General features: G+C 43.2%; 1 protein-coding gene across 1 annotated transcript; it reads right to left on the reverse strand.

Annotated features, from left to right (window-relative positions):
• Positions 1-1,936: 1,936 nt before the first annotated feature.
• Positions 1,937-11,442, reverse strand: ATPAF1 (ATP synthase mitochondrial F1 complex assembly factor 1). Its single transcript, XM_051796016.1, has 9 exons — positions 11,222-11,442; positions 9,700-9,808; positions 9,089-9,139; positions 8,290-8,352; positions 7,180-7,230; positions 5,301-5,348; positions 4,277-4,372; positions 3,599-3,706; positions 1,937-2,708 (listed from the first exon to the last, which is right to left on the reverse strand). The coding sequence occupies exons 1-9, from the start codon at positions 11,425-11,427 to the stop codon at positions 2,514-2,516; spliced, it is 927 nt and encodes a 308-aa protein (XP_051651976.1). The 5' UTR covers positions 11,428-11,442; the 3' UTR covers positions 1,937-2,513.
• Between the last annotated feature and the right edge of the window lie 30 nt (positions 11,443-11,472).

An 11,472-nucleotide genomic window follows, 5' to 3' on the forward strand; every position in this document is an offset into this window, starting at 1 on the left:
GGCAAGCCAGGGGGCTTGAGACGCTGACAACAAAGAGCCTCTGGCTGCAAAACTTGCTCCACTACTTCTAGCAGGAATTCCTGCCACATCCTAGCCCTGGGCTCTCCTCCAGCTGGAGGCAGACCACAGCCAGCACTGAGGTGGCTCCTACAGCACCTGGTTCAGCCATGGAGTCCTTGTTGCAAGATGATGGAGGGGCTGAACTTTACACAGGGCCACCAGGAGGGTTGGGCTTCTCCTCCATGAACATGTCCACTTGAGGGCTACTAAAAACAAGATGCATCCAGCTTCGGAAGACCCTGGCCCACGAATGACTGGAAATCAGTAAAGCAACCTGGAAAATTATTGCAGGATGTTTGCTCTCCCCAGGGCAGCTCAGGTAGGATTGAGGACACTGGACTAGCAGAACCACTGGCCTAACTCAGTGCAGCCCATCATGTTATTGACCATACAGGAGCAGCCTGGCCATCCACATGGTTTTCAGCACAAAACTCACTCAGAGTTCACAAAGCTGAGCAGCAGGCTCAGGCAAGCTCTGTGTGTGTGCCCAGAGCTTAGAATAAGGAGACAAACCTTCCCTCTAGTGGCTGTATGGCACATGATTCCCACAGTTACCTTCTCTACCGGAGAGTGTTATTTTTTCACCAGCCCTTAGGCTCAACACAGATCCTAAGTGCATCAAATCTTACAAATTCTGTGTGAGTTTTTAGTGGCTTAAATCTGGCACAGCTGCTGGTTTGCACAAAGCCACAGCCAGCCCCGGGGGTCTGTGTCCACTCTGCAGCTTGCAATGCCTCTTCTAAAAACATCCGATAATTCCCTGGATGGACACAGGCGTTCACACCCAACGTATACAAGTCATTGCTAAAATAAACTCCCAACAATAAAACACACTGTCTACATTTAGTGCTTAACTGAAGTGTTCACATCAGAGAATTAGAGGATGGTTTGGGTTGGAAGGGACCTTTTAAAGGTCACGTAGTCCAAAGAATGGGCTGAGAAAGGATAGAATGACGACGAATATTACAGCAACTGGATCCTACAACTACACTAGCAAACGGTGTAGGAAACCTTTGTAACTAATACACCTCCCTATCAGGTCGTGGCTAAGGGTAACACAGAAATTCTGACACAAGCCCTGCCCAAAAACCAGAGAGACAAGCTGCATGCCTTTCTTGCCTCCTTTTCTTTGGCAAAGAAGGGAATGCTTGCCAGCCCCAGCAGGTTGACAGGATGCAGTGTGGCCTGGACATAATAATTAGTACTACGGGCCAGCTAATGCCAGGATTTGATGCAGACATGGGAAGTATTTCAGCATTGCTCCTGGGAAGCTCCTGGTTGTTCTGTGTTTACTCCTCTCCCTGTGCAGTGCTGGTAACCCACACACAGGCTGCATGTCCCACTGCTGCACTATGTCTTTGTCCACAGATGTGCTGATTGCCTCTGATGGGAATGAAAACAAGAAAAGCTCAAAGCACGAATGGTTTGGGATTCTTTTGTTGAAGGCAGGTTTAAAACCCCAAACCTGCTACAGTCTGTAAAGCCAAGCTCTTACCAACACTGCTGTGTTAAAGCAGCTCCACACATTCATGCTAACACATTTTTTTCATGAGCTGTCGCTCATGGTTGGTGGCTCTCTGTCACTATTCCAGTCCATCTTGCTTTTATTACAGAGAGTGCCTTTCCTGAAATGGGAACAAGAGCTATTTTCTGCCCCTTCAAATACCATTTGTGGAGCTGGCTGACTAGATGCCAGTTTTGGAAAAGTTAACTCTGTAAAACAGGCCATAATTCCTCTACCCTATTAAAAATATACAAAAAAATAAACCCATGTTCCTATCATCATACTGCCCAGGAGTAGCAGCTCAAAGACAGAAACATAGGAACAGGATCCAATTAATGTATCGATTAAGAAGCACAAAATTCCCAGAACAAATATAGTCACTCTGTTTTTTAATCCTGAGAAAAACTCAGACCACAGTATACATCTGTGTAAGAAACCTCACAAAGAAACAAAGAGGTATCTGTTTTACACCATTGCTCCTATTCTTTCTTCTTGATGGACAAGCTTGTATAAATTCCACACAGATTAAAAAGCACTGGACCATGCAATTATAATGGTGGAGGGCATTTAAAATGCATTTACTGAGAAGAAACACTGGTTGTCATCTCTTTCCTGATGTCAGTACAGCCCGTTACATAGTTCCCTTTCTGTCACTTTATTTCAGATTTCAAAAATCCAGCAGGTAGCAGAAGTTACAGGATGGGGAAAATGGCTCTTTCTGATAAAGCTACACAGAAGTACAGGGCTCCATTCTGGCAGTTAGTTACTGTCATTCAAGTGGCCCAAGTCCTCATCTTGCATCAGTGCCAGACAGGCTTGACTGTCACATTCCCAGGATGTCTCCAGATCCCTTCTGTAGCCAAATCCAATTTGCAAAACAAAGACAGGAGCACCCCATGCAGGACCCCCTCCTGCCTGCTGCTGGCTCACTTCACCCGCAGCTCAGGCTCTACGACTTGTCAGAAACCTGACCAGGTCTCAGTTCCCTTCCAAGTCCACTTTGCTCAAGCTCTGCTATAACTGACATGTATTTAAATTCACTAGATCTGTGGTTGAAGGTCTCCACTAATTCGTAGGTCTCGGAACGATCGGTGGCATAGAAGAGCTGTGCCTGGTTGGCCAAGCACTGGGCTTGGTGCACCACCTGTGAGTGAAAACAAAGGACCCGTTACCATCCATGGTGGGATTTAAGTGTCCCGTTGAAAAACACTTCAGCAGTGGAAAAGCCACAGTCCTACACATCAGATGGCTCAATTCCCAGCCACCTTTCTTCAGCAAATCTCAGCAAACCACCTCCCTCTTGTTCCTGCCCTACTTACACACTTTAGCACTGTGTGTTTTAACCGCTCCCCTGCTGTGTGTGTGCCTCAGAGGTCAAATATGTCTTTTCTCATCCCTGCCCACTCTAAGGCACTGGAGATGCACCAAGTCTTCATCTTTCCCCTCTTACAGCTGACCTACTTGCAAAGATTGATTGTTTACTCTGAGATACAACAGGGCAAAAGCATTACCAACGACTCTGCTCACCGTTTCCGAACAGGTGTAAGTAGGTCAGTTAGAGGTGGGATATTTTAGTTATCTTGTTCCACCACTACAGTCCCCCGTGTCATCAGTCCAGGCCCTGTGCTAGCACAGATATGCAATTAACTGTGCACCCACACAGAGAACACAGGCACATAGAAACCAAACACACAGCTCTGGAGGTCTCCTGCTTTGACAAATATAGTATTAACCTTCAAAACACTGTTTTAATTTGCTGACAGGTGAAAAACAGAAGCTTTTTTTCCTTTTTTACAACAATAAACTATAATACCCAAATTAAAAAAAAAGGAATGCATGAGCTAAAATCACCAAAGACTGATGATTCCCTTCTAGCTTTCCCTAACATTAAGCAGATTAGGTTAAAAAAGTTTAGCAAGACCATTCTTTGGCAAAGGGTCTTTCAAAGACTTCACTATAATTTGGTTTTAGTTCAAAACTGTAGGAGGAGTTGCAGCATAAAATGAAGGCAGGCAATGAACAGACTTCTCTTACCAAGAACTTGGAGTCCATTTCTGCTGTCATTAGTACTATCCCTTTTTCCTTCTGCAGCTCGGGATAGTGATACAAGACCAACTGGCTTGGAGCTGTTTCACCTTGGGTCTGAAGGAGAGAAAGAAACCTGTCAGTATCCCACAAAGAACTTCAGCTCTACTGCAGATTTGGGTGCTTGATTACAAACCTTTGAGCATTAACTGCCACAGAGGCAGTTTTCAGGGCTTAAGGGTCAGTTCAAATTAAAAGTTCATTATTCCTGGTATTTACAGAAAACAAGGGATTTGCAGAATTAGATCGGGGGGTTTTTTCTTGACTAAAGACCATTTTGCATTTAAAAGAACCCACAACTTTGAGAAAGATATTTCATCTTACAGCATCTACTGCTATTTTAAGCAGCTTGTACAAACAGTTCTAAAAAGTTTGGCTCTTGCTTCTGTTTTGAGACTACTGAACTTCTGCCTCATTCTTAATACTCATAACTTCATTAATTTACCTCTGATTAATTTACTCATTAACTCATAACTAATGGTATTTTTTTTCATGATAATTCTTTTCCAGTTAAGCTAGATAACCTGTTGGTTAAACTATTTAGCAAACACCATGTATTGCAATATGTTGATATTGTATATTTCTGGATCTTAAGCCAATTCTGGACTTTTTATTTCAAACACTCACCTGAACGTTTATCAGGGAAGTAAAATGTAATTCTGTTCCTGACCATTGCCCCACAAAGAACTCATAACCTTCTTTTCTTGGCAAAGCATAGAGAAACTGCAAAGAAATGATAAAATAAAAAACCAAACCAATTTTCCCTGTCATAGAACAAAATGATGCCTGTGTCACACTGGCCTCCAGCATTAATGTTTTAGGGAGAGAACCACAACAGAAAAAAGGGTTTCTTTGCCCCACCAGGAGGGGGGACAACAAGAACCAAACTTCAAAGCAGACAATTAACCATAATTACCTTATTGGTGTTATTTCATTAGCAAAGATGTTGGCACATATTTTTAACAGTATTTTACGAGACACACAAAGGAAAGGAAAGGACAGTGGAGAACATTCAAACTCTGACCTTTTTGTTCCTGCCTAGAAAATTAACACCAGAAATGGTCAAACGGAAGGTAACGAACATTCAGAGTATTTAACCCTGTAATTTCACCAGCTGTTCCAGAACAGGCAGCAAGCATGTTCCCTCTGGAGATTCACAGCCTGTTGGGCTCCATAGGCTACAGACTTGCTCATTTTCCCACACCAAGGGAAAGGACAACATGGGAGCAGAAAAACATGCAGGTTACCTGACTAAATGCCAGTGCACTGTACAGAAATGCACTTAAGGCTATAAATAACTTTCCAATCTCCAAGTAGCTCGGGAAGCCAGATATATTTGATCTTGCTCTTGGCAAGTGAAATATATGGGGCTAATCCATCAACCCAGTAAAGTCTCCATTCCCTGGGAGATTCTGTGCTCCCATTTCCTCAACCCTACATGTCTTCTATCTAGATCAAACTGTTTAATACATATGAATGGCCATTGCTTTATCTGAACACTAAGACAAGTATTTGGACACCTGGGTTTTACTAATTGCACTGATACAATAAGTATCAGAATACGTGAGGGTCAAAAGTTTATGGCTTTGGAGAGGAGAAGCACCACATTGCAGCTACACAACCACGCACTGCGAGTCGCTGCCATACGTACCGATGGACATTTCTGGGCTCTCTTCCACATTAAATCAAACTTCTCTGCCTTTGGGGAAGGAGAAAGAGAAATTCAATTTTCACAACACAAACGTGGATGCAGAGTTGTTCAAAATCACCTATTAAACCTCTGCAGGGTACAACTTCCATCTGGAGGAGGTCCCACACTGTGGGAACAGCTAACGATGAGCGCACGGAAAACTGTATTTGGTTCTTAGTTACCTAAATGTCATTGGCATCCCATTTTCACAATGCTGTCCCTAAGATGCAGCAGCAAACTCCTTGGATCCAAGGCTTTATTCCTTGGAGGTAGGGGCCCCATGCCTCAGGCTTACATTACATCCTCTCCCAGTAATTGCTCCACTGCATCACATAGTGTCAACAGCTGAGCAAGACAACATATCCCAGCACATCCGAGTTGTGGATTTTACATCACAGTCATCTGTTCTTCAGTATGAAAATGCAGCCAAGATATTCACTCAAATAATATACTTAGTTCTTTCTTATATTAAAACCACAAGCATGTTTGGTCAGCCCTGATGAAACCTGGCAGTCTCATTCATGTGTTCTCTGTGTTCCCCCAAATCTTTTGCTTCCCAGCACCATATATTAATACCTGCTCTAAGGTGCTCAGGAAAGAAAACATATGCCATTCATCAACAAGCAATTCCTCTGTGTGTACTTCGAAGCACTGGAGAAATTATGAAAGGCCTTTCTTCCAGCCAACAAAAAGTTTCTGGCAAAAAACAAAGGGTTTTTTTTTTTCCCCATGACACCATGAACTGCTTCCTAATGTGTCTGGGATCTGGTTTGCATTGAAGCCTTAAAAAGTTTGCAAGCTTCTCTTAAAACAGTGCACCAAAGAACAGTGCCAGCCCCACCCCCACTAATGAAAGACCTACATCATCTTAACTGGAATCCCTGGCTTTGGCCCTCTGCTACAGTAAATGGGCAAGTCAAACTATTTTCACAACATCCACACGTTGGGAAAACTGAAACCCAGAGCTGCTTGTCTTCAAATCCCACACTGCCATTTTCAGAGCATACAGCACATCATACATTTAGGATACAGCCTCCCACTGACCGCAGTTGCAGCTCAAAGGGCCAAATACAATTGCAAATCAGAGCCCAGATCTAAATGAGGTTTCAAGAACTCAGGGAACACACAGTTTGTGCACAGCTGTGAAAAGGCAGATTTAAGAGATGGCGATCACAGAATGACTCTGAAGAAAAGAATAAAAAGAAATCCCAAAAGCGGAAAAAAAAAAACCCTCCTTCAGCCTAACACAGGCTAAGACCAATTAACATCTGGTAAAGTTATCAAGAATAAGAAATATGATCTTATCACAGGAAACACCATGCAATCTCAACGAAAGACAGTGCTGCCAATAATTGTGAATGTATGAAAGAAAGCCACACGTGATTATCCACGTGCAAGTTACCAGCCAAGGGCTCTAGAACTGCCATATTAACCTTGAGTCAGCTGTTTGTGCTGCAGGGAAGAGGGGAAAGGAACAAGCAACTCTGAGAAAAAATTAAGTAACTCTAAAAATACAAATGCTACCTACATAGACACGAGGGCCCTGTGAAGAGTACTGGATGCTCATAATAAAATAATGCCTGGAAATTCAAGCCAGGTATGCAGAAAAAAGTACTTGATTTATTGAGACTCCTCCAAATGACAAAAAAAAAGGGATATGCATTTTTGGAAACAAAAGACTTTGTTTGGGGCGGTAAGATTACTCAGCTCAGAAAGAAAGTTTGTTCTTGAAACCTCATTTTCCTTCAATGACTGCTTTTAAAAGCAACAGAACCACAGTTGGAAAGGAGAGCTTTGCATGCTGGCTTTTCAAATGCAAAACTACAGGGGAACTACTTACGGGAATAACAGCATAAACTGTATCTTTTGCAGAAAAATACTGATTCCAAATCTGTAGGAAACCAAGATGATGAGATACAGTTAAAATGCAGAATCTAAAAGTAATATTAAATGCTTTAGAATGTCAACTAACCTTTGTAAGCACTTTGAGAAGTCATTTTTCAATCAAGCCTGACTGACTTTCTGGCTAAGGCAACACAGTCCTCCAAAGGTTGCAGAGTACTTGTACCAAATGACAAATTTCAACCAGGTAACAGAAATCATCAGTGGGCTCAGAGGTGGCTCAAGATGTATTAGCCTTCAGAAGTGCTTCTTACATTATTCTCAAATATCACACAAATGATTTCCAGAGGGTTTGAGAGGTGGGGTTTTTTTTGGTGCTGGTGGTTTTGTTTTGTTTTTTTTTTTTTAATAAAGAACATAGAAAACATTTTCAACAGAAGACAAGTCTTTGCATAATGCTCTTCTGCGTTGACAATCTTTTCTCTCCACCACAGCAGGATGGCAATACCTATACAGAAACTCATAGTTCCTAATAAACAAACAAGCACAGGTAAAAATCCAGAGTTCAGGACTTTTTCAGTTGCTCTTCCCCAGTCCTACACAACTCATGAGAATTGTCAGCAAAATTTTTAGTCAGTGAAACAGAAACAGGGGAAAGAAAATATGAGCTCTAACCCAAGCCATATCAGAAACATGCAACAGACGTGGCTTTTAACTAGATAAAATGGAATACACTACAAAGCCAAGTAGGTATTAGGGAGGATAATTTCATTTACACTGCTCTTCAAACAAATAGATCCACCCTGCTCCTCCTTACCCTAACCAACTCTAGTTTGAGTACACAGGCTCCCAAGTGACAGATTTTTTTGACTCAAGTCCAGATATATTATAGATGTATTATTTATCAGGTAAGTACACCCTAGGATAATTTAGCTAGATGGATAAAACTTTATCTTCTTCTATTGATATGCATGTGAATATGCTTTTTATAAGCATACATCCACAGCTGTGTTTTATTTTTCAGTCTAAGTAAAAATTTCCATCCTTACATGTAGATTACATGTAAGCACAGATGTGAAGCAAACCTTATTCCATTTAAATCCATCACCTGTTTTATCTCCTCTGCTGATTTTTCTTTCACCATCTCAACATTAAGAATTGAGTCAAGTGTCTGCAAGAGAAAGCATAAAGAATTTGCCATGATGCCAGTTCTCTGAATCATGTAAGAATGCAGAATTAATGGATGCATCTACAGTGAACAAAATCAAACTAGAGGAACTTAATTCAACTTCCAGTGTGACTTAGTCCTCTTAATTGCCAAATAAACTAGTAAAACATCAGCAGCAACACACCATGAAGTGGATTCACACATTGAGGCAGGAGAGATTTTTTCAGGACACAGCACAAGCTTTGCTGCAGTTGTGCAGGGCTCTACTGAGGCTGCAAGAGGAGCTGCATCCTTTTACCTTCAGCCATCTCAAACAGATGCTTTTTGGCAGATTTACACAGAAGGTGCGTTTCACAAGAGTGTGAAAGAGAATAAAACCATTCTCTTGTCCCTGGGCTGGCTGATCACAGGAAATGTATTTCCATGATGTAAAAGCAGCTTAACCCTTTCCATTTGCTGTTCAGAACAGGTCTCCCAATTGGCAGGAACTTCCAGGGTGTCCCAGAGAAAGGACAGGTTAATAAAAAACAGGTTAATAAAAACCCAGAGTGCCAGGAGTTTTAAGACTGAACACGATCCCAATAATAAATTGAAATCTTACACTCAAATGGAGCATAAGGAACACAAGATTTATGTCAAAGAGCTCTTGGCTGAAGATCTGATTGTGGCAATACAAGTTAATCTACATCCTTGATTTGCCACAATGTCCCCTCCTAACACTTAGGTTTGTTTCTCTTACCTTATCCTTTGTGAATCCTCCCTTTGACGTCTTAGCGCCCAAGCCTTCTGCCTACAAGAAAACATTCTTCTTTAGTTTTATAGCTAATGCCTTAATATAATTTATTTGCCTTCCCTGCCAATCATAACATGGCTGCTGACAAAAATCTCCTGAGTGGGAGCTCAAGTTTAAGATATTTGAAGATTGCTGCGGTGTATTTTTAATAAAATAAATGACTGATTAAGTGAAATAAATAACTTAATGTTAATTATGAATGCCAAGGCCAGAAAGGATCAGTTAAAAGCAAACTATTAGGCATTTTTGGATCCAATATTATTTCACAGTTTTTTTGCATTCACTAAAAAATGATAAATGCAAGATTGTGTCAATCCATCTGGTCAAACTGATCTGGAACTAATTAAACACTTAATCAAGACATCAGCAGGGAATTTACAGTCTAAAATATAGCAAAATAATACACTGGAATACAGAACAATACTTTTAGCCACCACACAGTGAAATTCCAGGGCTCCTACGAACTGGAGCACTGCAAGTTTGTAACATTATGCTGAGCCCATATAAATAACTTTATAGCTTTAATGTACGTGATTTACAAAGAAAATTGGCCTTGCCTTTTCTTCCATGCATCTGATAAATTCTCCTTGTTTGGAATATCCCACAGGCTGCTTTTTCACTTCACTTCTTTTTTCCATACGGGATTCAAACACATCTGGACTGGATCTGAATTGGAAAAGGGACAATTAACAGTACAATGGAACCACAGAACATCTTGAGATGGAATGGACCCATAAGGGTCATCCAAGTCCAACCCCTTGGAGCATTAACTGGACAAAAATTCATATGACTAAAACATTTCAGTTTTCAATTATGACAATAAACAGGGACAATCACTGCAGTGTTAAGAAACTGTCTAAGCTGTTGCACAGTGTATCTGCTGAATCTCCTGCAACCCAAGGCTTTGGATTTCAGTTTTTGGCACTGGATTCCAACAAGGCCACGTTGGATGGGGCTCTGAGCAACCTGGTCCGGTGGGAGGTGTCCCTGCCCATGGCAGGGGAGTTGGAACTGGGTGATCTCTAAGGTCCCTTCCAACCTAAACCATTCCACAGCTCTACGATTGAGTCTATGAAGTCTTTTGCTTCCTTTATTTCTGTTGCTAAGTAAGGCAACCCACCTTTATCAGGATAATTCAAAACCATGATTCTTCCAGAGGCTGTTCCAAATGGGGCCCTTCCAACAGATGGACTTGCACCCAAAATAAGACCAGCTTCTACCTACTAATTTTCTGTTCAAATCTTCCTTTACAGTATGACAGAAGACTAGAAACTGGAATACTCTTTGCCTGCTCCAATGGTTCCCAAAGGTGGAAAGCAGTGCTGGGTGATGAACATCATTTAGCCTTTTAAAATGCTTACTGTGGTATTTGATTCATGTTCTTTACTTAAAATTCTGATTTTTTTTTTTCTTAGCAAAACTACCTATTACCAAGCTGAGCACATCAGCAGACCACCTGGGTATGGACTACATCCCTAACACTGGCAATTCCCCTCTATCTCCCCCTCATTTTGGGGTGCCCCGCCCAATATTTGGGGTTCCCTTACACTTAGGAGATACCCAGGATATTGAGGAGACTCCACAGACTTTGGGAGGAGCCCCTCGGATGTCAGACCCTCCCCAGTTTTTAATGCCCCACCATGGGATATTCAGGACAGTGAGACAAGCTCACTGTTAATCTCCCTTTTCCTCCCCCAAATTTTGGGGTTCCCCCACCCTTAGGGAAGACCTCCGAATTTGGGGGGGACCTCCAGGATGTTGGAGCCCCGCCCCCAGATTTTAATGTCCCACCGTCGGACACTCATGACACCGGGACAACCCCACCGCTGACCTCCCTTTTCCTCCTCCCCCAAAATGACACTCGCTGACTCGGTGCCAACCACACGTGAACTTCGAGGCAGCCATAGGCCTACACTAACCAATTTCCGCATGAGGGCGCAGCTCTAAAATATAAGGACCTCCCTCTTTTAAAAAACCAGCTCCCTCAGCACCCCCTTCGCCCACAGAGCAGCTCCCCCACCCACCTTCCCGCTGCCCCCTTCCCTCCCTCCCTCAGCGCCGCCTCCCCCCCCCCCGCACCTCCGCAGCTCCTGGATCTTGTGGCGGTACTTCCCGTAGAAGGGGTTCTCCTCCAGCCCCGCCTCTCCCGATCCCGATCCCGCTCCCGGCCCCAGCACCCCCCGAGCCGGCGGTGCCAGCAGCCCGAGCGGCCGGAGCGCGGCGCGGCTCCTCAGGGCCGCCCCGAGCCCCCAGCCCTGGGCCAGCGGCCCCGCCATGGCCGCCATGGCCGCCCCGCCCCGCGCCGCCCCCGCCCCGCCGGCCGCCCACAG

The sequence above is a fragment of the Manacus candei genome, unplaced genomic scaffold, assembly GCF_025592945.1.
Source record: "Manacus candei isolate 608988 ecotype Guabito, Panama unplaced genomic scaffold, ASM2559294v1 h1tg000005l, whole genome shotgun sequence".
NCBI classification, from domain to species: domain Eukaryota; kingdom Metazoa; phylum Chordata; class Aves; order Passeriformes; family Pipridae; genus Manacus; species Manacus candei.

What these genes read in the sequence shown, in the direction of transcription:
- ATPAF1 (XM_051796016.1), bottom strand. Translation starts at nt 11,427, where the DNA reads ATGGCGGCCATGGCGGGGCCGCTGGCCCAGGGCTGGGGGCTCGGGGCG. An exon ending in TCAGATGCATGGAAGAAAAG is followed by an intron (nt 9,140 to 9,699) that starts GCAAGGCCAATT and finishes GTTTTCTTGTAG; the next exon opens with GCAGAAGGCTTGGGCGCTAA. An exon ending in CTTCCCTGATAAACGTTCAG is followed by an intron (nt 3,707 to 4,276) that starts GTGAGTGTTTGA and finishes TCTCTCCTTCAG; the next exon opens with ACCCAAGGTGAAACAGCTCC.